This window comes from Phoenix dactylifera, chromosome 3 (genome assembly GCF_009389715.1).
Source record: "Phoenix dactylifera cultivar Barhee BC4 chromosome 3, palm_55x_up_171113_PBpolish2nd_filt_p, whole genome shotgun sequence".
Lineage (NCBI taxonomy): Eukaryota > Viridiplantae > Streptophyta > Magnoliopsida > Arecales > Arecaceae > Phoenix > Phoenix dactylifera.
Genome location: NC_052394.1, coordinates 20,177,820 through 20,205,226, shown reverse-complemented (window position 1 = coordinate 20,205,226; position 27,407 = coordinate 20,177,820). Strand labels below are relative to the sequence as shown.

Below are 27,407 nucleotides of genomic sequence, written 5' to 3'. Positions count from 1 at the left end.
ATTTGCTTGCTACGCGTCTAAAATAATTTGCGATTGCTACAAGCACACCGCTCATGGAACCAAATACCCAATCCGGTGAATCAGATCAGGCATCTCCAATCCAGATGGTAAGAAGGTTAGCTCCAGTGGAGGTTTAAACTAATGACCAATGACAACACTTATAAAAGCTATTGCAGTAGTTTTGGCTCCTTCACCATGCCATATATAATATTTTTAATAAAACATTTATTTTTTTTTTTGAAATTCACACTTTCCCTTGGAAGCATGGTTCTCGCTGACGGTCAAGACCCCACGGATTCGAATCGATTACTCAACGGATTCATTTTTTTATTTTAAAGAAGGCAATTATTTTTTATTTTTTATTTTTTTGCTCGGCAAAGAAGGCAATTATTCAATTTGACAAAAACATACTCATCTCACCGAACCACAGCAATTCTTTTTTTTTTTTAATACTAACTTGAACAATAGGCAATGAAACTCCGCCGCGTGTCACATCATCCACTGTGGTCCTAGTCACCTCACTTTAAGCTCTCAATTCTCCGGTCTTCCCTAACAGGCTTCCAAGCTCTTTCCCATTTACCACAAACAAAAGCTCTTTCCCATTTCTTCTTCCTCTCTTCCTATCGCTCCTCCGAGCAACCCAGTGTGTGAGAGATAGCAAGGAGAAAGAGATGGGAAACGCCATTCTCAAATTTGTGAGGGGAGACTGCAACCTGTCCATACCTCCCGAAGAGCCCCAATCCTTAGGTCCCCATGGGGTGACAGCGGCCACCGTTGGCCTCTCTGCTCTAGCTCATGATCTCTTCAACTTTGACATCACCTCCAAGGTAACCATCATCACCTCATCTCCGCCATCTTTGTGAAGGCATCAATAGTAGTTATCCATGTCTTTTTTTTTGTTTTGTTTGAGAGAGAGAGAGAAAGGGAGGCTAAGCCACCAAATTTTATTCAATATAAATATGTTTATCCATGTCTTCATTTCATTAAAGATTGACATTAGATCCTCTTCAATTTTCAATGTCAAAAAAGGTTCCGGAGGGACTGAGCCGCCATGTGGTCTCCTCCAAGAAAGCACAGGCTATTTGGTATAATACTCACTCTTAGCTTGTTACCCAGTGTTTAACACTTTGTTTAGTTGTGAAGTGGGAAAAGATGAGGAAGACAACACTCAGGGAATCGACTTTTGTGATTCATGACTCATGAGCTGCTTGAGTCCGTGGTATTAACAGGATGCTGTTCTCGGTTTTCCTGTGGTTTTATACCCACGAATTGAGATTTCTAAGTTTGTCAGTATTAATTGAATACTATCTGTATTAGTTGGTCCCCTGACCTTGAGTAGATGAAGAGGTTGATTGCTTTCGAACTTAATGTAGGTACAAGAAACTATCAGAGGCATGGAAGGAAGCGAGACCACCGCCAAAGACACCAGAAGAAGCAGCCAGTCTTGTTATTCGGACTTTGAAGCGAATTCAGAATGCAGAAGTCGAGGTGAATTCTTAGACCCCCATGCAGGCTGTTTGCACCAGGACCTTTAGAATATGTGGTTCACTTTCCTCTTCATATAAGGATGAGGTTATTTGAGCATCTTTATCTCATAGGCCTTATATATAAAGAGTCTGACATCCTTGTTGTTGATCAGGGTATCTTGGCTTTCTATGGTCTTCCTTCTCCCCAAACTCCTGGAGAAACCTCCAGTGCTTCATCATCATTGCCTGAGGGAGTGAAATTTAAGCTGCATACACTGCCTGTGAGATAGCATTAACCTTGTAGGACTTGACATCAAGTTGAAAACCCTGCAGCTTTATTTATCTCATATGATCTCTGGTATTAGGTTGATGCAAGAGCTGTTGTGGATGGAGACGGTTTAACTGTGTACGTGGACACAAAAGACCCAGAGAGTCAGCCAGTGTGCCACTAGAAATACATGAGGCAGCCATCGAGAGAAGCAGGGCTCGTGCTGAGAAAGCTACTCAGAGGCAGATGCACTTCACAAGCGTATCATAGATGCAGGATATAGGTCATCCAACTCACTATCTATCATAGTATTGTTACTTACAATGACTGAAAAAAAAACTTCCATTACAGGGTTATTAAAGGTCGAAACAATGAGGAGATCCTAGCAAAGAAATATCGAATTAGGCTGAGGTAATGAGCAAAATTTAGATGTTCATGGACGGTAAGCTTGTGTCTGTATTGTTGTCAATGGTCTTGTCGTGACATGAAAAGCCAACAGGGGAATTGATGCACCAGAAGGCCCAATGCCTTATGGGAAGGAAGCTAAGGATGAACTGGTGAAGCTCATTCAGGGGAAGAGCTTAGAAATCCATGCATATGGCCCAGATAGATATGGTCGATGTGTTGGAGATGTTTATTGCGACGGTGTATTTGTGCAGGTGAGAGCAAGTTCTTACCTGTGTACTTGATGCTCTGCTGCTGATGTGCTTTCCAACCTTCTCCTGCAGGAGCAAATGCTGAAGAAAGGCTGTGCATGGCATTATGTAACCCATGAGCAACGCCCTGAATTCTCAAGAGTGAGTTCCAGTAGCATCGGCCTTCGTATTTTGTAATCCTTTATAAATTTTATGAACTCAAATCTTTGCATAAATCATAAAATCTCAGTGGGAAGGAGCTGCACGCAATGCACGGAGAGGTCTGTGGGCTTTACCGGACCCCGAGGAACCATGGAAATGGAGAAAAGATAGAGGCAATGGTGCATGGAGATCGGTGAATGTCCCATTGCAGGTTCATTGACCGATGGAAGGCCTGCTTCTGGGATGAAGTCTGCCTTAGGGAGCTCAAGATGTGCCTGTGTTCTTTGGTATTCTCACACGAAATTGAAGAATTTCTTTAACAAAGTGTGGGAATCAAGAAAGAGTGACATCTGGGAGAGCTTTACGGCAGGCGCAACACCAGGAAATGGGGATAAAAATATAATCAGCATCAATTGAGAGTCGTGTGACTAGTTCTTGATCTTGTATGTTAGTAGTTAATGAGATGCTTGTGCAACTCATCTGTACATTAAATATGTAATAATGTCTCAATGATGTTTCACTGGTGTGTTATTTGTTGTACACTTTCTTCTGTTTTTGTGAGAAGTACCTACCATTTCTGCTTCCTCCATATTACATCAAAAAAAAAGAAGGAGAAGTACCATTTCTGTATATTTGAATAGAAAAACTCACAAATAGCAAAATCTTGCGCAGGAATCTCATTAGCGTTTTATCGACATAAAAATATCCTTCAGAAAAAGGCATTGAAACTTCATTATTGCACTCAGTCATATAGAACAAATAATGGGGAGCAACCCTTTTTCTTGTTTTGCCACTGCGACATCTGTTGAGCCCTGAAAACATTACTTAAAATTTATGCAGGAGACTGAAAAATTATTTGGTGCGATAATTTCGGTGGCAGAAACTGGTCAAACCAGCTTTTCTCCATTGTTTTTTTTTTCCAGCTAATGCAGAGGTCAAGAGAAAGCTAGTTCTTAAGAATCATGTCAACGAGCAGAATAGATTTGTTTTCATGATTACTAGAAAACAAATGAGAGACATTGTGGAAAATGCATGAACAGCTACTGAAGAAACCAACCTGCCCTCAGGTGCAAAACAGGTAGCAACATCAGATGAACGAAGGACATGCTTGTGTGATGTTCACCCAGAGACCATGGCTGCATGATTGGTCCACTGTCTGGGAACCACTTGATCTAGGCTGGACCACTACATAGAATATTCAGGTTACATCAATACCATGGAATTCTAAGATCAGGTTCTGACTGCCTTGGCCTCCTATATTCAACAGATCCATTTCACCGAACTGTATTTGATTTTCCCCAGCAACTTGAAACATCTTGCAATGAGGCAATGCCATGTGTTGCATCTCTCTGTGGCCTCCTCACCTTGACTTCTCAAGTCTCCCCTAGCAAACTTCATACTGTTTCCCCTCTTCCTCTGTACATCTGAGTAGAATAAAGTGTAATAGATTATTGGAGGAATATGATAAATACCTCAAATTTTTCAGAGGAGACTGTGACCAGCCTGCACATCCCATGAGGCTCATGATCTTTTTACCTTCGGCATAACCTCTCAGGTGTTTATCATCAACTCATCACCACCACCACTATTTTCGTGTTTCTGCTGTCTGAAGCTAAAGATATCAATAGTATTTTATCCATGAGCTCATATCAAAGATAACATTTTTGTAACTTTTCTCCACTGGAAACTTAAGTTCTCTTCAATTTTTACTGATATCATGGTTCCAGAAGGGCTGAGACAACATGTCTCCTCCAAAAAAGCGCAGACCAATTGATATCACAATTTGCTCTTAGCGTGTTAGACCAAACTTCAACAATTAGTTCATTTGTAGTCTAGTAAGAAATGATGAGGAAGACAATGGGAGAATGAAAAAGAAAGAAAGCACACCTGCAAGAGTATCACTTCCGGTTCCAAAGCAGATGGCAATGTGATCTTGGGATGGATTGCCTTGCCATCCACATGTAGCTCGAGTCTGTAGCATTTAAGAGAAATTTGCCCTCAAGTGTTACATACACACTAACGAGCTCTTCTATGAGTCACAAAGACAACATGATGCTAATTAACAATTAATAGTCTGTAAACAGTATTAGTTTAGAAGAGCATGACACCCCTGAGTAGCTGAAGAGGTCCATTTTTATGCTTTCCTACTTAATATAGGTACAAGAAACTATCAGTGGCATGGAAGGAAGCCAAGCCACGTCCAAGAATACTAGAAGAAGCAACCAAGCTTGTCCTCTGACATTGACAAGGAATCAGAAAGCAGATGCTGAGGTGAAACCTGTGGAATCCCATCAAGCTGTTCACACCAGAAATTTTTTCACAAAACTGTTCACTCTTCTATTCCATCTAGGCGCTGTATGGTATTTTTCATCCTTCTTTCATCAGGGCATCTTGGTTCCTGAAGAAACCTACACTGTTTCATCATCACTGCCACGAGTGAAGTTTAAACTGCAGGCATTGCCTGTGATTTACTCTTAACCATGAATAGTTCAACATCAAGTTGAAAACATGTGGCTTTGATCATCTCCTATGACTGACCTCTATTGATAGGTTGATGCAATTACTGTTGCTGATAGAGTTTTACGTTGCATGTGGACACTGCAGACCCAAGAGAACTGGCACGCATTCTATGAAACATGCAAGACAACCATTGAGAGGACCATGGCTCAACTGTGAAGAACTGCACAAAGGCCGATGCACTTCAGAAGCTGATCAATAATGCAGGATGTAGGTCACCCAAATCTCTATCGTAACATTTACTTATTATGAGTGAAACAATTAATTTTCGTTCCCTCAAAATAAAAATGAGAAAAAAATTATTTGATTACAGGGTCTTAAATTGTTTGAATTATAAGGCCCTCACAAGTAAATACTGAATTAGACTATGGTATGAGGGAACAAATTTGATGGACAGAGAAGAAACTTGTACCTATATTGTCATCATTTGTCTTGTCATAATCTTCGAGAAGCCAACAGGGAGATCAATGCCTTACGGGAAGGAGGTTATGGATGAGCTGGTTAAGCTTATCCAAAGGAAGAGTTTGCAAATTCATGCATATGGAGATGATCAGTATTGTCGATGTGTCAGAGATCTTTATTGTAATGGTGTATCTGTATAGGTGAGAAATCAAGATTAAGTCCTTGCCTTCATGCTTAACTGCTCTGCAGATGCCCCTGTCAAGCTCTTGCAGGAGAAGATGCTGAAGAGAAGGTTAATTATGTGACCTATAATCAGTTCCCTGAATTTGCAGAAGGGAGTTCCAGCAGCATCAGCCATCACATTTTATAATCCTTTGAAAATGTTACCAACTCTATCCTTTGCTTGAATGATGCTCTCAGTGGGACAAAAAGAAATGCGTACCAGACATAGAGGTCTCTGGGATTCACCAAACCCTGAGAAACCATGGGAATGGAGAAAAGATAGAAGTGTTGGTGCACCAAGAGCACAGTATGTCCCACTGCAGGTTTATTGACTGATGGAAGGCCTATTTCTGAACTAGAATTTCTGCTCACAAAATATTGAAGAATTCCAGGAGGAACAAAGAGTGGGAGGAAAGAAATAGTGACGTCTCGGGGAATTCCATGGATGGCAAGACATGATCAGCATCAAATCGGAGCCTTGTGACTGGTTCAGCATCTATCTTGTAAAAAGTAGCTTCGAGATGCTTGTGCATTGGTAACTTATCTGGACATCAAATACATTATAACATCTCAGTTAGATTGCAGTGATGCACCATTTCTCTATACTTTTCCTTCGTATGGAGAAGTATCATCTCTCTACATTTGCATAGGAGAAAACTCATAAAATACAAACACATACCTGCAAACTTAATTTACGTTTTATTGACATAAAAAAGTAATTCAGAAATAAGATACTGGAACATATCACACATTGGGAATATAATCTTTCTGCCACCACAAAGGCAAATGGTCATTACAGCACCTTGCTCAACTTATATTTTATATTCAAGTGAAAACATATCGATCTATGCATATTCAGAAGCAAAACTAAAACAATACCCCGTAATTGTGTAGCCATGAAACAGGCATTGATGAGGCTTGATCGAATATGATACTGCCAACAAAATACATCAGAAGTCAGTTATCTGTCAATAAATAAAACTTCAATTGTACATGCTAAAACAAAACCAGTTATTTAATACAAACCAGTATTATGCACGTGTCTTTATATACATGTTTGGGATGCATGGGGCTCTATACATGTTTGGGACACATGGGAGTTTGATCACAAAAACTGGAGACTCAGCTTCGGTATCTGAAGAACAAAAAGTAGTAAAAATGTGGCATCGATCTCAGGAAGGGGATGCCCAAGAAAAAGTTATATATGGGGGCCTGATCCCTATCGTAGAATATTTTTTTATTTAAAAAAGGAAATCTGGGGTGGAGTAGGAAGAAGAGACTTTCTATTATAATAGTAAGGCACTGTAAGAAGAGACCATGCAATACAAATGGTTTGACATGTTCAATTACATTGCAGATGTTCTGAGTTTTCTGCCTTACATGATCAGAAGATTCCGAGCTGGCCTAATGAGCATAGCCCTTTCAATCTGTCCAGTCACGACAGCAGTATCAGTAAGCTAAAAGGTGGTAATTAGTTAGGGTGTTAAATTTCTATTTGGAACCATACCAACTTCAATAATTTGATATGCATACAACTACAATAATCTTCATTAATTCAACAAAATAAATAACTTCTCTATGTTACAATAATCTGTTGATTCACCAATAATCATTGCATGAACACAAGCCATCTTTGAAACAGTGGTACCGGTTATTATCCCTCACAATTATTTCACGGCTGGTAATTTTTGAAGTGAGTTTAATAGCTGCATGACAGTCATTACAGACACGAAGGTTCTTCACTACCCGGATTGTTTCATCCGGTCTAGTACTGATGAGACCAAATGCAATGGCTAGCTTCTCGCTATGATGCCCAAGGGAATGCTCCTTCTCTTCCTCTTCTATGTCAAACAATACTACTTCTGTTGTTGGCATGTATCCTAGTGCCTTTAGTTGCTTACCCAACTCATCGAGCTTTGAGTAAATTTGTTTGCTGAAGGGATGGGATTTGTCCCCCACATGGAACTCATGAACCACACCTTTCAGTTCGACCCAGCTACGTCCAGGTGTCTTCTGGATCCCCTTCTCATTCATGACTAACCTGAGTTTTGCTGCATCTTCCCATCTGCCACTTGTAGCATATATATTTGATAGCAGGACATAATTCCCAGAATTTTGAGGCTCTAGCTCAATAAGCTGCTTCAAAACAAGCTCGGCCAGTTGGGTGTGACGGTGTATCCTGCAACCACCCAGCAGAGCCCCCCAAACAACTGCATTGGCCTCCATAGGCATCTCCTTGATCAACCGATGAGCCTCCTCCAACAAGCCTGCACGGCCAAGAAGATCAACCATACAGCCATAGTGCTCAATTCTGGGAGTCAAGTTATATAACTGATTCATGCTATAAAAATACTTCCTTCCATCTTCCACTAGACCAGTGTGAGTACAGCTACAGAGAATGCCTATGAAAGTATTCCCATCAGGTTGGATTCCCATCTTCTCAATTTGAGCAAAAAGCCCAAACGACACCTTCCCATGGCCAGTCATGGCAAGCCCTGTTATCATTGCATTCCAAACTATAAGGTCCTTTTCCATCATTCTCTCGAAAACAGTCCAAGCATGAGCTGTACTTCCACATTTGGCATACATATCGATCAATGCTGTCCCTAACACAGGGTTCGAGAGAAAGTCACTCATGTCCATTAGACGGCTGACCTGTTGGCCCAACTCCAGAGCTCCTAATCTAGCACAAGCTGAAAGAACTCCGACCATGGTATAGCAATCAGGCTTCACGTTGGCAGCCTGCATTTGGAAGAAGAGTTCCAAAGCCTCTTGAGGCAGCCCATTGGAAGAATATCCACCAATCATCGCACTCCAAGACACCACATCCTTCTCAACCATCCCATCAAAGACAGCTCGAGCCTTGTCCATGCTTCCACATTTAGTATACATATCCACAAGCGATGTAGCAACAAAAACATTCATTCCCATCCCCTTGTCCTCTATATACTGATGTATCCACTTCCCGGCCTTCAAGTCCCCCAATTGGGAACAGGCAGTCAAGACCCTGACCAGTGTGAAACTATCCGGCCTCAAATCCATCTCCAATGACCTCCGAAACATATCCAGCGCTTCCTCCAATCTTCCCTCACCCATGTAGCCGCTGATAATCGCGGTCCAAGACACAACATTTCTCACCGGAATTTCATCGAACAGCCGCTGGGCTTCATCCAAGCGGCCACATTTCGCATACAGAGAGAGCAAGCTGGTCTTGACGAAGACATCCAAGTCGAACCCGGCTTTCAAAACGTGGGCGTGGATCTTTACCCCGGTATCGAGGTCGAGGAGGCGGGCGCAGGCCTTGAGGACGAAGGGGAAGGTGAAGTTGTTGGGAGACAGGCCCTCGTGCCGCATGTCGGTGTAGAGGTGGACGGCGTCGGCCATGCGATCGGCGGCGACGAGGCCTCGGACCATGGTGTTCCAGAGGTAGAGGTTGGGGTGGTCGGTGCGGTGGAAGAGAAGGAGGGCGTGGGCGGGCTGGTCGGAGTCGAAGGAGGAGCGGAGGAGGAGGTTGAGGAGGTACTGGTCGCCGTTGAGGCCGAGGCGGAGGAGGCGGGCGTGGAGGTGTTTGAGCTCTTGGAAGCAGCGGCATCCCTGGAGGAGGCGCCGCTTTAGCTCAGGGGCGGCGGAGAGGTAGGCAGGAGGAGGGGATGGGCGGGGGAGAGGGATGGCGGCCATTCCCCGCCAAAAAATTTAAGGGGCCGCATGGAGGGAAGGAATGCATGTTGTAAAGACTTTGGAAGCAATTTAGGTTACAAGTCATTGCCGGAGAAGGTTTGTAGGCTATTTGTTTAAGCTTCGCGGTCTTAAAATCAAATGTTTAGTATTTATCGAATTATTTGTTTAACAATTTTTTGCTGTAAATTTTAATGGTTATGTAGACATATAGACCGGCTAAAATTCGGATACAAGTACACATTGCTATTTAAAGGTTTTAGATTTCGAATAATTATAATCATAATTAATTATGTTTATTTTTTTATACATTATATCTTATGTCCGTCTTTTGGTTAATAAATGTTTTTCTTCTTTTCCGTTGAAAATTATCAAAATCCAAATTGTTTTTAGAAGTTTTGAATTTTTTTTATGAGAAGATTTTTTTTTCTGTAGATTGTCTCTCCTCCTTTTCTTATTTTCAAAGTCTTCTAATAATAGAATCCCTTCTCCAGAAGAAGGCTTAGCATGTTTTAAACGTTTTAAGTAAAAAAAAAATCTTACTAGAAATATTTTATATCTTTAATGGATTAATCTTCTTAGAATTATGTTTGAAATTGAAAAGTTAAAAATTTAGGCAGCTTTCTTATATATTTTAAAGATTAAAAATTTAGGGAAGCATTTCTTTTTTTTGGCACGCAGGATTTAGAGAAACTGTTAAAAGAGATGAGTAAAAAACTAAAGAGATGGTGACTGGATTATTCTCCCTCAACCTAATTTTTGAGGGATATTGCACGGATGATATCTTCCATCGTTCAACTTACATCAAGTGTGAACCATTCACTGTATTCTATGTGGTGCGACTAGCTCAGGGAGCACGAGATCTACATTGATATCGGCACACCATTTGCCGATACTGGTGCTCCCTGCCTCATCCACAGCTAATTTAGACATGTCACCTATAGTTCCTGCACTGTCATTGCCGCGATTAGTTCGAACATATAACCCACCGCTGAGACTTGTACAAACGTCGTATACGAGAAATTTGTACTAGTCCCTCCATATGGACTGCCCGGACTAGGGCAAGAACACAACATATGCAATCTCTCTGGCGGTCCCTTCATACTTGCTGCCAAAATTAGTTCAAACATGATACAGGAGATTGTAAAACGCTGGCCCTGCACACCAATCGCCGGGACTAGATACAGATCCCTGTCATGCTACCGCCAACCCCCCCCAGGCCACCGAAGCTGGTGTTGATAGGCAGCATTCCCATCGAATTGAACATAATGTTGTGAGAGGGAAGAGGAGAGAAAGGACAGGATCGCTAATCCAAACTCACACACAATTGCTGAGAGCCAACACAAGAAAACACTTTCTCCTTCCGCATCCATGTAAAAAAGAGGAAATTACAAGTAAATCACTCTAATAATGTGTTTATTTATGCGTCAAGAGAGAGTATTGTATTCTCCTGATTGTCTAAACTCTAGAAGTGAATTCACAGTGTAAATAATTCTGCGTTTCTCCAAGAAAAATGAAATGAACTTAGAGGAAAAAAATGAAACAGCGACGAAAATCTGACACCTAGACTCTATACCAGTGATTTGCCATACATTACTTTGTACGCTGTTGAAAACATTTTGGATATATAGATAATATGGACTAAGATCAAACTCAGTCCACCCTCCAGAGAAGCGAAAGAACGGTTTTTCTCCCAGCGGCCACAGAAGACTTACTGCCTCACATGATTTCAGAAGTTACCAAGTCTGCATCATTCCATTGCAGCTCTCAGCCTTCTAAGGTTCCAATCTGGAGAAAAACTTAGGAACCAGACATAAAGTCTACAGTTTAACACCCGCAGCCTTAAGGTCACACAAATACTCGCGGTCCCACACCAAGTCTGCACTGACAGGGGCAATAAGCCCTGCACAAAACCAGGAAATACTAGCCTCGAAGGAAGCTCTATGCACTTCAAATATCTATGCCTCTCAAATCCACAAACCAAAATTTTTCACTTAAAATTACATTAAGCGACAAGGGCAAGGTCTGTTTCTTTCATCTAAAGCCTTCGCTGGTGAATACAAGCTAGCTGTGGAATACATTCTGACACAAAGAAGAAAGGACTAAAAGAATATTATACACACGACAATATATATGCATGAACAAAAAGACTCCCTTCTGTGCTGATTGTTTGGTTCACGCAGATTACTCCACTGCTGTCACCGTATTACTGAAGGAAGACTCGCATGATTGGCATATGCCAGATACAGAGAGCTCAAAAGTTCAAGTGATTGGTGCTTAATAATCACTCCAACTATGGAGAACTTCAATTCAAGAAATGGTCAGTGCTTAAGAATCGCTCCAACTATCTTCATTGTCTTCATCACTTCCCACAAATGCCTATACCAACAATATGTTTGCTAAGATGGTGATAACGAGAGAGAGATTTAACTTCTAGTCTATTGGTCAAGGAGCAACCTGGCGGATTGCATTTGCTTTCTCTATGATAGCAGCAACCTTGAGATTTGTTGGAGGACCCTTAATATTTGGTTTTGTGACGGCTGCTGGTTTGAGGTTGAAGGACTGATAAAGAACAAGTAATCTCTAAGTGAGAACCAAAGCCAGGCCTTTAATAAAACAAAGGAAATCCAATTAAGTGCAACTTACCTTGCTTCTTATCTGCTCTAGTAATGAATCCCTTTCATCTTCCTTTGGCTTATTGGAAGGTCGAACCATCTCTGATATCTTTCTCATCTGCAAAATCATTGAAACACAAGATAAAAGGGGAAAAAATTCTTATTCAATTCTTACCTGGCATAGATTTCTGAAAATATAAGCTTGTGTCCCTAAACAATTTTTACCGTGCTTCTATCATGAGCAGCAACAGCCTCAATCAGAGGATCTCTAGGCCGGTTACGAATCGAACGAGGCTTCACATTTGAGTTCTCATCGTCTGGTGTTGGTAAAGCATCAATTTGAGAAGATTGACCATCTTCCCTTGAAGTTACATGGCCAGGCTTAGGCAACTCAGTTCCTGTGGCTGGTACTGGCATCGATGATTGCAGAAGATGCAAATTTTCGACTCCACAAATTTCAGAGCCATGCTGATGCTGCTCGTGTTCTATATCTGACTGTACCAAGAATGTTTTTGGAGGCTGGATTGTTTCACTCTCTAAAATTAAGCGACCATGTCCGGAATCTTGATCTCTCTCCAACTCTGAACTAAGCAACTGATCATGATGAGAACCAGCCAAGAATGTTTTTGGAGGCTGGATTGTTTCACTCTCTAAACTTAAGCGATCATGTCTGGAATCTTGATCTCTCTCCAACTCTGAACTAAGCAACTGATCATGTTGAGAACCAGTAACCTCTGAAGGCTGTGGTGTTTCCCCCTGTAATAGTGGGGAACACTGAGAGATCTCATCTTCTAATGCTGATAATGATGCAAATGGGTTTGACGGCAACAACATCACTCCCCCCACCGAATTATGACTGTACCGATGCTTCTCATCTTCTACAGGTGAAACTACCAAAGAAGGGTTTGAAGAATACGCAACTTTCCCCTCTAAAAATGGGGCATCATGTTGATACTCATCATCCGCAATAGGTGGCAGTTCAGACAACCTAAAGGGATGCATCTTTTCTCCCTCTGATTTTAACAAACCATGCTGAGAACTCTTGGCTTCCAACACCGGTAAAGTAACAAATGGATTTGCTGGCTTAACCATTTCGCCTTCACCCGCTAGTAAACCATGTCCATGCTTCCAATCAGTAGCTGATGGTGCCATTGATCGATTTGTTCCACTAGGAGGTTGAAATAAACTTCCAACTGATGATAGGGAGCCCAGTTGAAGCTTTCCCCTTCTCCACTCAAGTGGAGGGAGTGGCAGAAGCGGTGGTGGTTCTTCAACATCTTGAAAAGGAAAGCTGGAGACTGGTTTACCATATTGTGGCTCGACAGGCAATTGAGGAGAAGTTTCCAAAATCATCGCATCGGAGCTTGAAACAAATGGTAACATAACAGCTGAAACATTAGAAGCCAAAGAACTTGAGATAAGTTCAGAACTGCATGCAGAAGAAGTGGAAGCTTCTGGCTCAACTTGCCAACATATGGCTTTGTTTGATAGTGGTGTATCCAACTCACTAACATCTGCATTGGTAGCAGAGTCATGGGACCTCAGTTCTGGCCCTTCTTCTGATGGTTCATCATTAAGGTCAATAGTTGGAGCATGCAAATCAAGATGCCCACCCTCTTGATGGACAGGTAACACATTTAGTTCCCTGCCGATCTCTAATTTGGAGGCAGCTTCTTCAAGTAAAATTGTTGGCTCTGAAAGGAAATGAGTAGATGGAGGCAGCTTCTTTTCTTCTGTACTCTCACAACCACCACATGGCAAAGCTTTTAAAACAAAATCTTGTTTGCTTTCTAAGGAACATACCGAATTTGCTTCGTCATTGTCGGAATGCAGATCTGTTTGGACATCTCCAGATGACTTTGTTCGACAAACATCGGTAAGCAATCTAAAATCAGATGGATCAGATGAATATAAAATGGATAACTCAGGGTCAAAAGCTGTAGAAGCAGCCACAGGTTGATCTTCCTCACTTAAAGGAAGAGTCCTGTACTGGATGCTTTGAGAATCCAATGCTGATTTGTCAGGTTGATCTTCCTCGCTTAAAGGAAGAGTCCTGTACCGGATGTTTTGAGAATCCAATGCTGTTTTGTCCTTTGGACTAATTGCTTCTTGTTTCTCCACTTGGTGCTGATATACCGCTGCAACATCAGGAATGCCATATTCTTGTGACTGTACTTGAAGGCCTGATGTTTCTGGAGAATAGGTTGAAGAAGAATGTGCATTATCACTGTTATGTTCAAAAATTGCATTCTCAGCTACTAGGTCATCACATTGTGTAGGTTCTCCTGTCTGCAGTGTATTCTCCTGAGAAGTATGTACTGTAGGCTCATCTAGCAATTTCAAAGTATCATCAACAGGAATGGGACATTCAATCAGCTCATGGTTGGGAACATTGCACGGCAACTGCATGTCACTAGGACAGGTTTCTTCTAAAGAACACAAATGGGTAAACCCTGTTGAGACCACATAGGGAAACTCTTGAGGCTGCTTAGCATCAGCAAAGTACTCCAACTCAGGGGCCAGAGTGTTGGGAACTAAAATATTATATTCAGCCATTTCCTCAGCATTTTCAGGGCCAACTGTTGAACATGCTAAATTTTCACTAGGTGCAACAACATTTTCCATTTCAGCAGCTAAGCCTTCAGGCTGAACAGTAAAGCTGATATCAGGAGACAAAGCAGGGATGGTAGGTGATATGCTACCACATAAACAAGCTTCTGTATCTTGTTTCATGGATTCCTGTGTCTCTCCTATGTGCCCGGTTGAAGATAGGGTTGAATCTTCCACAAAGCCTGGAGGAACCTTCTCAAGAAAACACTCATCTCGTGTTTGGGAATGATGATTGGTCATGTCAAGCATTATTGTCACATCTTCTGAATTTAGCTCCACAGAATGGTCTGAAGGATGAATCTTTTCAGAAACATCATCTTTAGTCCCAGGGGATGAACCTGTCATATAAAATAAATGCAAAAAACATCAGAAATGAGTTCTGACTGTTTAAAATTTTTTAAACACCATGTCATCATTTGCTTGAGAAAGAAGTTCAGAGGCCTCTGCTCTGCAAGAAACTTACCATCGAACTCTTCAGCTATGTCATGAGTGTCTTTCACAAAGCCAGATGATGTCTGTGAAACTATATCTTCAGGCTGCATGCCATTTTCCAGTTCTGTAGCCAAGCTGTCAGGCTTTGAAGCAATAGAATTGATGTCAGGGGAGAATGCAGAGATGGTTGGTGATATGGCCCCACCTGAACAAGCCCTAGTATCTGGTTCTGTTGATTCTTGTGACTCTCCTATTATGGACGCAGTTAATGAAAGCAATGAGTCTTCAATATACCCTGTAGGAACTTCTCTGGACACACTTCTGTCTTCTATTTGGGAAAAGAGATCAGGCATGTCAAATGTTCCTGCCATATCTTCTGAAATCAGCTCTTCAACATGCTCTGCAGGATGAGGCGTTTCAAGATGATCGCTCTCAAGGGATGAACCTGCCAGCCATATTATATAGAGTAAAGAATCAGAAGAAATGTAAAAGTTTTCAGCAAATAGGAAAACAGCAATTCTATGTTAACACCAAATATCAAGACTCTTCTTTTTTATGGATAAAGAACACCACGCTGACAGGTGAGATCCACTGACAAGTGATGTTTGTCTCCCAAATACGAGTCTTTATATTTGTTCTCAGAGTTTTTCATCATAGCATTTTCCACACGAAGATGAATCATAAATTACCATCCAAATATTTGGTAGCTTCATGAGCTTCTGATGCTTCATAACCAGAAGGTAACCCATTCTGGTCTCCGGTAACAGACTGGGATTCATGACAGCTCCCCAGATGATGATCACTGACAAGAACAGAAGTTGAATCTCTAAAACAAGAACTAGAGACTAAATCACCTGAAGAATTCAGTTCCATGTCCTCGTCATCTTGCCAGAGCTCTTCAGTAGTTTTATCGTGACTTTTAGCAGGGCAAATTTCTGAATTGGCAGGAAAATCAACAGAAACCATGTTCCTTTGAGTTGGCTGTCCAACAAGTGGATTAATTGTAGTATCTGATTCAGAAACACATGTTGTTTCATTCTTAAACATATTGTTCAAGTCCAATGACTTAGTGGAGTTATCAACAGAATCCGGTTCTGAAAAATGAACTTGCAACTCCTGTTGTGCCTCATTATTGTCTGAATTCTTTCCATGAGGTTCCACGATAACGACACCCAGATCGGATTTTTCCATGTCTTTGCAATCTGTTTCAGTGGTATTATTATGGGTTTTACCGGTCCAAATTTCTGAATTGGCAGGCAAATCAAGAGAAACCATATTCCTTTGAGTTGGCTGTGCAACAGCCAAACTACTTGCATCTGAGTCAGAAATACTTGTTACTTCATTTTTAAGCATAGTGTTTGAGCTCAACGATTTGGCAGAGTTATCAACAGAATCTCGTTCTGAAAATTGCGCTTGCAACTCCTGTTGTGCCTCATTAGTGTCAGAATCCTCTCCATGAGATTCCATGTTGAAGACACCCGCCTCAGCTTTACCTCTGCATTCAAAATCTGTTTCTAATTCTGATTCCATTGTATTCAATGCATCCACGAAATTATCCAGCTCACTACTTATGTCATCGGAAGCACCACCTTCTGTTTTGCATTCAGCATCCCCCAACAATTTGTTCTGATCAACCACCTGCAGTGAAGGAGTTGTTTCAGGTTGATTAAATACATAGCCATCAAGACAGACTTCTGATTTATATCCACACTCAGTGGACATTTCCTTTTGCTCCACAACAAGATAGTCTGAGTCAGTCTTCTTTAGTTCACCAAATGAGTCATGCAGTACCTCTGACAATTCTTTATTCTTTATCTTCTGCATCTCCAAATCATATAAAGGCAACCCTGCCACTTCTTTTTCATCAGGAGACTGAATTAGGTCTGTCACTCTAACTAATGGGCGGTCAGCTGAAGCATCAACTGCAATCTCGCGTATTTCAGTAGCTGATTCATTTGAATCAATTGGATTTATTTTTACGTGGGAGTGGCTTATAGAATTTCCAAACAGAACTTTCTGCTCAGATAAATGTATTTCAAGTAGACGCTCCATTAAGCCTCTGTCGTTGCTTTTGTCCATACCATTCGAATGCCTAGTTTTCAACCTCACATGTCTTGAAGTTTTCTCAGAAACTTGGTCAAAAGTTATCTGCCGCAAACTGTATGCACCAATCATAAAGTTAAAGACAATAAATTGACATTATGTATCAAAAATATAATCAGCTTGTAGATTAAATCAAAAGGACGCTTACTCAAAATCGGCATCGGGTGCCAACAAGGACTCGAGCGTTTGACCATTCTTCCGACGTGATCCCTTCTTCTGAAAGAGAAATGATAAAGCATGTTCCTTTCAAATTTCAAGAAATTGATAATTTAAACTAGGTTGATAATATGGCTTTCTTAAAAAAGTGGAAAATAGTAAAGAAAAACAAAAATACAACATAGGGAAGAGACACAACATGATCGCTGGAATGCAATAGAATTAACTCCTATTATAACTCATTAATATGAAAAAGTTTCTTGGGAAAATATGAATTATAAAAATAGATTATGTTATAATGGAGAAGAGACTAGCACATATTATTTTAAAGAATGGTATTTTTACCCGTCAAAATTTTCCACAAAATAATAATGATCAACAGCCTCTTAGCAAAGTAATATGCAAAAGTTAACTAAAAACAGGGGAGTCTATAGGTGCTTGAACATTTTAATATCTCTATCATATCTCATTAGTCACCTCACAGTGATAATAATAGATTCCAATACCATAGCTTCAAAAAGATTCTTCTTTCCAGCAAATACCTAGGCCAAAGATTCTCGGAGAAATTATGACCATTAAAACACATGTTTGCTGTAGTCTGGTATCTTTGAAGTTTCAAGACCATTGGAAGTTGGCAACTATTATACCAATGCAACTAGTTAATAATCAGACCACTAACTTGTGGAGTTATTGATGGATTTACAAGTTGCAAGTATAATGATAGATATGCAATGACAATTGGCTAATACACCTGCATAGCTATCGTTACACCAGAATAACACTTAAGTAGAAAATACATACCAACAATATAGTTTTTCCCGCTCACTTCCCACACATATACTCCTTTCAAAAATGGCAATCATAGAGCTATGGCTCGTTCTTGTAAATTGTGAAAGAACATGATGGGTTGAATCTTCTTATTAAGTTTTAAAAAAAAAATGCTACATAGACTACACTAAGGAAGAGATTCATATCGGGATCAAACTAAATATCAAAATGAGAATCAAAATCTCAATGTATTCCTCAAACAGGAATTTTGGTAAATGTGGATACATAGGGCATTGATTCCCTACCTTTACCATCAGTGCTTCATCCCCCTAACATAAACACATTTTGTGTGTTGATGAAGAGTTGGGCTATTGGTTTTACTATTGGCACATATTATTGGTGATTAAAGTATAGCACAAACGGATCACCAAAGGCAACTTATTAATAAGAGAGAAGGCTAAACAACCTCCAGAATATTATGAAACAACATCAGATAGCCAGATTGGTGCTTTTGTTTGACGGAAAAAATTGCTTCTTGCTGTTCTAGGTTATGACAAAGTCAAAAAAGAAGACGTAAAAGACAGCTGTAGACTGCTGATTGGCAGAATAAGTGGTTCTCAACATAAGTGTGGTATCTAGCCTTAAGCAAAGAGCCTGAATAGAATAAACAGCAACAAATAATGGTCCTTCGATGTACCAAAAGGCATACAAAAAAACCTAGAGTTTGAACTGGAGAAGAACATCAGCTTGACAAATGAGTATATGCAGAATGGCAGGCTGGAGGATGGTCAATTGCATGGGCGAACCCAAACATATCTCGTTCTTGGAAGGCCAAGGTAGATTCCTAACTAAGCATTAGAAATATACATCACCCTTCAACAGATTAAAAAAAAGAAGTAAATGTCACTACAGTGCCAATATAGCCAAGTAATGAATGCTCTCATTCTTCAAAAGGCACAAATAGCATATCCTAATCACCATTGATTACACATCCTCAAGAAAATCACAAAAAGGGTCCTATTGGCCCTGGAAACAGGTAAACAGAACATGCAACAAATGCACGAATTAAAAGATGAGTAAGACGACTAGAAGTAAGTGATGCCCAAGCTGCTGCACCTCAAAGACAAAAGCATGACTAGATGATGTTTGGATCATGATTTCTTTGCCTCAGAGGACCCTTTTTGTACACACACACACACATAGATTATATATATATATATATATATAGAGAGAGAGAGAGAGAGACATATATATATATATATGTATATATGTATATCTATACATACATGCATATATATATATATATATATATATATATATATATATATATATATATATATATGTATATGCGTGTGTGTGTGTGTATGTATATATATACATATGTGTGTGTGTGTACGTATATATGTATATATATACATATGTCAGTAATTTCCAATCTTCCTTGCAAGGTAAGTCACAAACATGAAGTCCTCAAAAAAAAAAAAAATCAAGAAAATGGGTGGATCAAATTGCCCAAAAGTTCAAAACTTAATTAAAGTGGCATGAGAGATTTCTAAACCTATTATTAAAGTCCATATTTCCCCAAAAGATTACACCATTATATTCACTCTAGTCATAAAGCCAAAGGCAGCATCCAGTCTTCAACTATTGTGAAGAGTCTAAGCTATAGATGTCACATCTCAGTATCCCCAATCTGATTAAGGGTCCTCGAAGAGGGAGACGGCTCACTGAAGAACGAAAATAGAGGGGAGGGGAGAAAACAAAAAAAAAATAAGGAACATGAATGGACTCATTATTAAAAGTTTATGGAGGCCCTACTCTACATTACAAAGTCAACTAAAATGTAATGCAGTAATCATAGGAAGAAACCACACCGAACAACAAAATATAGCAAAAGATCTCTCAAGAAACTCCAGACAAGCCGTATCACAATCCTAACATGGCAAATGTGTCATATTGTCATTATCTACTTTTTAATATATTACCTTAGTCTTACGAGCTTTCTTTTCTCTTGGGAGCTCTGTTTCCAGCATTCCAGAGGAGGCTAACACCACCTTAAAGAAAGAGGGATCAGAATATCTTTTTAAACATGCACCGGCACCAGCAACATCAAACCTGAAGGACCAAGGACGAGTCATCAAAGACAACTTTTAAATATCACTAAAGCAGATGAGGTCCCGGTGTCAACATCATACTTGTCCAGTGTAAATAAATGAGGTGGACCACGACACTCTTCATAAGAATCCAAGATAAAACGAGGCATATCTCCTTGCGTGATTAGATTCTGATCCATTTGAATATTAGCATGCCAGTCAATACCTACAGCATGGTCACATTAACAACAATCATAAGAATATATATGAACTAAAATGTTGGAACTTGGATGCTTCCAAGGGATTAACATTCTTACCAGTTCTGATATCACAATATTGCTTCTTCTTTAATGTTTCAGGATAATCAATTAAGAGAAAAGATACAAAACAACAATTCAACCTAATATGTAATAAAAGTTTTTACTAAGCTCCTTTTTCAATAATTAGAGTGGTTAATTCCTAAAACTACTTAAGTGAACCTGCATCAGCTTAACCAAACTGCAAACAGACCTATGTTTTTTAACTTTGTTTGTGACCTTAAAAATACAACAACAAATTAGCATTATTGAAGAATTTACAAATGCACACTAACCATCATTGCAAGGGAAACTTGAATTATTTGTCTGAGTGAAGAAGGTCTTCTCGATTGATGGAAATTCTGCCTCTAGCTGCTGGACACGAAGCATCAGTCCATGCCCTCTAGCAGCCGTGGCCATCACTTCTTCGTGCAAGTCATGAAATATCTCTGCAGCAAACCTGTGGCAGAAAAGCAACACAACCACCTCGATTGACTGAACAATCCAAAATAACTGTGAGCAAATAATGAAATTTTTATCGCACAGCTGCATAGAGGGGACCAAATTTCATGTCAGCTTTATGTTTTTGGAAACAATAGAATAAAAAATGCAGACACACATATGACCAACTCCCAAATTGAGTAATAAAATGACATTTTTAAAAGAGAAGGATATAATAAGTTCTTATCATACAGAACTATATAACTCAAAACAATATTGAGATTAAATTCCATCTTGATATTATGAGTGCATGTTCCATCTCTATCATGAAGATGCCAAGGCAAAAACATCCATTCACAAAGAAAAGGATAAAACATGCATTACCCAATTTAGATAATTAGGTGGCTGCTTATATTGCTTCTTATATGCTGACTGTATTAAACGTAATAAACTTAACTACGATAGGAACGATGTTGAAGTAGACAAAAACAACTCGGCAGTTAATTTTTCTATAACATTACAGATTAACTAACGAAAATTTGCCTCAAAGGTTTGCCATCTCATTACTATATAATATGGCCAATACCACTAAAAGCAAAGCCAGCAGAATCTCACCAATATTACTAGGAAGAAAAAACTGAAGTAGCCAGAATATCTTGAATGTGTAGGATCTGTTACACTCTCGAACTAGGCAGAAAATAAAAGGTAATGTCAAGGTAAAGATTTTTTTCCAGCTAATAGCTTTTCTCTCTTTGTAGGTTGAATCGCCTAAAGTTCCTCCAGCACAATTGCACCCCTGTCCATGGAGCACCGCCTCCAGATAGGGCATAGGATATAACACAATATGAATAACTGATATGGGAAATCTTGAAAAAGCAGGATGCAATATTGCTAGGTGTAGAGCACAGTGGGTTAACTAGATAACCTAGCCTGTATTAAAATTCACAAACTCCATCATTTTATTGGATTCAAATTAATAGATAATATTTCATACCCCGTACAGTAATATCAACACCACAAACTCCAAGATTAACCATAAAATATGAAAATTCATAAAAAAGATGTAAGGAAATACAGCCCTCCCCATCATCTTAGAGGTAATGAAAAAGTATCTCAAGAATATTCAGGAAATACTTGAAGCCTTTCAAAATTTTGAAAAATAAGATACTTAAAAATTAAAATAAGTATCTAACGTATACCCTTGAACTATCCAAAAAATATCAGCACGAGATGCAATTTGAAGTATTGTGCTTCCTAGGCCCTCATAGTCTATCTTGCTTTTACAAAAGTTTTCCATCCACTACTTGTGAATCAGATATTCTGCTCATCTGGCTACTTCATTATGATGGCCTGGTTCACTGGACCAGCCCATCTTTGGAACAAGCCCAAAACTCCTCAACGAAAAAAAAGAAGGAAATGGAGTAGGAGATCGCAATCCCCCGCCCGAACGGCCACCATTAGGGAGGCGCAACAAACGCAAACTCTCCACGGCCGGCGGTTGTTGGGAGCCGCTGCAACCGGTGAACAACCGACTTGATTCAATCTTATCCTCTCCCAAAACCTCTATTTAAACCCCTTCTTCCCTTCGATTGATCACCGCACCTCTCCCCATTTCCTTTCTCCTTCCTTCTCTAGTGGCTGGCGTGTCACCCGCCCGAGCACCACCGCCCGAAACACCACCTTCGCCCTCTAATTTTCGGTGCCCTATTTTGAGAGCCATCATCTCTCTTCTCGCTAAGATTCATCGGAATCCATCGCCACGGCTGAGAGCCGCCATCCATGCCACTCGCTGGTGAGTTCCCCACCCCCGTCGCCGCTCCCTTGGGCCGAGAAAACTGCCACCGAGGCAGCTAGGGATGCTGCTCCTCTTTTCTCCCTTCCTTTGCTTTGGCCGAGCATGGTCGTTCTCATAGGCTATCATTGGCCGCTCTCCACCTCCCATCGTCACCTCCGGTTGGCACCATCACCGGACCACCATGATCCACCCTCTCTTTCTTCCCCTGTTTATCGAGAAAAGAAGAAGAAAGAAAGAAAGAAAAAAAGAAGAGGAGAGAGAGAACCCATCCCTCTCTTTCTCTCTCTCGTCTCTTCTCTTCTCTCTCCCATCTCTCTCTTTCTCTAAAAGACCTATGGACCCCAGCGAAGGGTCCCACTTTCCTATCCTATGGACCCAGATTGACTTCCGTAAAGATGTCCTAAACCGTCCTGGTGCCCCAACAGCCTATCAGACTGATCGCCCCATCCCTGTTGAGCATCTCTCAAACTATCATTGATGAAACTTACTGAACGATCTTAGCCATGATCAAGTCTGCGCCTCTTTAATTCATTGAGCGAACCGTTTAGACCTAACCTACCCGAAACCATTGAATGCCCAATCAAGTCTTCTCTTATTATTTTTAATTTTACTAAAATCATCGAATAGAAATTAATTTTGGTTTTAATATTTTAAAATAGGTTTAGTAGATTTGCCTAACGAAGTTTGACGGTTTAAAATGAAAGAGGAAAGTAGATCTTACACTACTTATTGTTTTTTAAATTATCGCGTCTTCTATGCATAAGATTTGTCTATGAAGATATTATGTTTTTCTTAAAGTTATAGATCAGCATATGTGTTATGAAAATCATACTTTATAGTTTCATGAATGTTTCATTGAAAATAGCTTTGTTATAAATTATGAATCCGATCATTCAATTTAGTTTTTTTATCTATCTATGTGTATGTTTTAAGAAAAAAAGATATAAATATTTGAAAGGCTCTTAGATAGCTATGTATGACCTTCCAGACTTGGAGAAGACCGACACTTCAAGTTAGCATCCATACGAAATACTACCTTGCCAGTGGATATAAAGTTGGCATACAAAACATAATTTTTTGTCGATTACGAAACAGGACCCTATCACGAGTATAAAGTGATTGTAGCACGAATATTTACAAGCAATATTTTGAACTATGATATGCTAAATGGCAAAAAAATAATTTATGAATTTATTTATAATATAAACTTGAAACTATGTTTATGAAATATTGATGATTTATGCATGCATGATTGGCTTATGACTTTTTAATATATTGTACTATAAAAAGCTTTATTTTTACAATAACTGTTATTTTCTTTAAATAGTGTATTGATATCGAAAAACTTATGCTCGATTCGGTAAGATCGTGTAAATTTTACTTATTGAGCTGTGTCCACATATCTTTTATTTTCTCTCTTTCAAATGAGTAGAGTTTGTAGAAGGAAGGATGGTTCGGGTTTGGAGTTTGTGCTAGTAAGTTTGGTGATTTATGTCGCAGGACTTTAATTCTTTAGTTGGTCATGAATTTGTAGCTTAATAACTTTTTAAATATTGAGAATTATGGGTTTAGTATTTATGTTTGGATTTAGATGCTCCAAACCAGTATTGGTTACATTTAATAGATGATGAATTTGGACTTTTATTTACTATATTTTGTTTGAGATAAATTTGGAAGTTAAATGTAATTATTGGCTTCATGTTATCATGAGTTGTACCTCTCGGTGGTATGGTCGTGTCATGTCCCAAATTTGGAGCGTGACATTTATAACACACATCTCACTGTTTATCTTCCTCTTTTGTTGTTTATTTGTTATTAATTGTATCATCCATGGTCTACTGTTTATTTGTATATATTCAAGCGGTCGGTAAAATCTTTTGATCTTTCATCCATTTTCTAAGTAACTAAAATTATCTACCTTGGTTGTGGCACCCCCTCCAGAATCTAAAGTCCCCTCAATTACATCCCACTTGAGACTAACAGCTCCCTTTTTATCAAGTATAGACCTCTGATACACAAGTCTTATTAAAATTATACAAGTTTATATGATTATGCATCATACCTGGTTTCCATAATTCTGCTACGCTCCTACAATCTCACTGTGATATAGCTCCACCAATCTCCCGTGACACCAGACGGTGCCATGCCAGATACTTTTAAGTGTTTCTATTCATTGAGTTCCTTCACAACTTAAGCCTCAATGTAATTGCAGAATACACGGGTTTTTGAAACTCTCAACAGAGATCCAATTGTATTACAAAAGTACAATAAGAGAGCCAACCTTAACCATTTCAGTTCCTAAAGCAAACAATCCAGGTAGCTTAAATATCAGAAGTCCAAAGGATCATGTTAACTCTTAATGTGTCTCCCGGCACATAATCTAAGGACTCCAAATAAGCAATAATTCAGTAAGCATGGAGGAATACAGAAATGGAAAGATGGTTACTTTTTTATTTATGTCGAACAAGATCATCTAAACACATATTATTTCATTCCATTCGTTACGAATAATAATTTCTTACACTTGATATATCCCTCTATCATTCTTTTGGCTCGAAAAGGAAATTCATATCCCCCAAACTTCTAAATTTACAATCAAATCCAACATTTTCTCCACCGACACCTAATAGTTTAAGCAAGAAACCTGAGCAACTAAAATACCCCAAAAGCCCTTCACCTTTTTCTCTCTTAAAACAAACCCCAAAAACCCTATTTCTTTTTCAATTACTCAAATCCTCCAAAGAAATAAAAGCGCGCGTTTTCTCCAATTCCACCCTGATGCCCGAACCCAATCCCGTCAAATCCCCTTAAAAAATATTCCGACTCCGAATCAACGAGCAAGGTTCAAGAAACACACAAGTAGCTCAAGAAAAGAAAAATCACACTTACGCGGCGAGATCTCCAAGCTGCCTCAAGACGCCTACGAGGCCTGCCATGGCGACCCCTTCAAGAAGCGCCTCGGGATCATCCCTCTGTGCAGTTCCGTAGAGCTCCGGATCCGCCAATCCGTACTCATTCCTTATCTGGTACCGAATCATCGGCATCTCTCCAACCCAAAGAAAGAGAAGAAAAACTGCCGGATTTCGAAATTGGGAGCCGCTCTCCTTGCGGGAATCTGCTACATTTCGTCCATTAGAGCTCTGCGACAGAGCTCACATAGAACGAGAGAGAGAGAGAGAGAGAGAGAGAGAGGCGTAAAGACGAGATTTCTTTAGCCCCTTCGCTTTGCTTCTCTTTTTCTTGGTTCCTTTTTTAGGGATTTGGGAATTCCGGTGAATATACAGTGGAAACCGGATAGAAGCGAATGCATTTAATAAGATCGTTAAAAACTTCTGAGTTAATTTGACGGTGGACCCACCTTAAAGTGCGCCATTCAGGGGTCCAGCTTACCGCGGAAACCGGTAACCCACGTCACGCCTCATCAACCTGCTACATTTTACCGGCGGATTAACATAAGCATTAATTCTTCCGAGGTTTAGATGTAAGTAGTGATCTTTACGTTGTCAAAACAATTGTTAAAAACGGAGCGCGGGAAGTAGGGATAAAAGTTCAAATCAGCCTATCGAGAATTCAACTAATATTTATATTTATTAAAAAAATGGATATAAATATAGATGGATAATTATTCGATTCGTATTCAAATATCCGATTCTATTTATAATCCTATTTAATTTTACATAGCATTCATAATTTTTTTTAAAAAAATAACATTAATATACTATTAACTTAATTTATCATACACTTAGTAATATTTTTGATTTTATCATTTTAAAGTTTAATTAACCAATTTATATCTATATTTATATGTATACTATCGATGTCTAAGTTGTATCCGTATTTATTTAAAATAAATATAGATATGAAGTTTTATATCTGACTAACATCTATATCCATATTTGTATTCATCAAATAAAATAAATATGGATATAAATATAACAATATTCGATCAACCCTAGCCGTAAAATATTCGTTTCTCTGATGTAGAAGAAAAGCCGACAATAAAAGGTTTTGTGCAAAAAAAATTTCTCAAATTTGTAATTAGAAAAAGTTCTGCAAATTTCTCAACTCAAGAACAATGAAAGCTTCAAAAGTTCAACCCTTTTCTCTTGCTACAAAAGCTTTAGCTAAAGAAGCTTTATATAAAATACTTAATTTAGTAATACATTTCTATCTCTATACTTTGATGAATGTTTTGATGGCTCCACGTACACTGGCCATTATAGCATTTCCAGTTTTATCTCCATTATCATATTCTTAAAAAAAAATTACTGATCCTTCCTTTAATCAATATGTTGACTTATTCAATTTCCTTATTCATAAGAAAAAAAAATAAAATGATTAGAAAATTGAACATAAAAGTACATTTATCATTTTGTATAACTAAAAATCAAAATTTATTTATGTCTTGAAAAAAAGATCAATTTCACTTTCTTTCACACACATATCATGGAGTAGATTTTGTATGTTTGCAACCAACATATTTTCTAGAAAATAGATATATTATCTACCATTTGGTGATAAAGCTATTTTAATTGAACCCGCATTTCTTTCATGTAATTTAATTTTTTGTACACCAGTTCACCAATACATTTTTCAAACATTATATTGTTTGTAATATTTAACTATCATGAAGAGTACTTTCTTTTTCTTGTAAATCAAATGCCAATGTTTGTATTTCTACATGAACTAGTGAAGCCCACCTCTAGACTATAAATTTATTTACAAAATTAAAGGAAATCACGGACGGTAAC

General features: G+C 39.1%; 2 protein-coding genes and 1 pseudogene across 3 annotated transcripts; 1 reads left to right on the top strand and 2 right to left on the bottom strand.

Annotated features, from left to right (window-relative positions):
- The first annotated feature begins 546 nt into the window (after nucleotides 1–546).
- LOC103714384 lies at nucleotides 547–3,117 on the top strand (annotated as a pseudogene).
- A 4,058-nt stretch (nucleotides 3,118–7,175) lies between these two features.
- Nucleotides 7,176–9,429, bottom strand: LOC103714412 (putative pentatricopeptide repeat-containing protein At3g08820). Its single transcript, XM_008801648.3, has one exon. The coding sequence runs from the start codon at nucleotides 9,348–9,350 to the stop codon at nucleotides 7,272–7,274; it is 2,079 nt and encodes a 692-aa protein (XP_008799870.2). The 5' UTR covers nucleotides 9,351–9,429; the 3' UTR covers nucleotides 7,176–7,271.
- Nucleotides 9,430–11,271: 1,842 nt separating this feature from the next.
- LOC103714385 (SCAR-like protein 1) lies at nucleotides 11,272–25,915 on the bottom strand. 2 transcript variants are annotated; one of them, XM_026807400.2, is made up of 11 exons: nucleotides 25,546–25,915; nucleotides 20,717–20,880; nucleotides 20,227–20,350; nucleotides 20,017–20,146; nucleotides 17,256–17,323; nucleotides 15,859–17,162; nucleotides 15,036–15,449; nucleotides 12,188–14,910; nucleotides 11,994–12,080; nucleotides 11,805–11,909; nucleotides 11,272–11,726 (listed from the first exon to the last, which is right to left on the bottom strand). In XM_026807400.2, the coding sequence occupies exons 1-11, from the start codon at nucleotides 25,698–25,700 to the stop codon at nucleotides 11,676–11,678; spliced, it is 5,325 nt and encodes a 1,774-aa protein (XP_026663201.2). In that variant the 5' UTR covers nucleotides 25,701–25,915; the 3' UTR covers nucleotides 11,272–11,675. The 2 variants fall into 2 exon arrangements, with proteins under 2 accessions (XP_026663201.2, XP_008799827.2); XM_008801605.4 differs by having other exon boundaries at nucleotides 15,694–17,162; nucleotides 25,546–25,914.
- Between the last annotated feature and the right edge of the window lie 1,492 nt (nucleotides 25,916–27,407).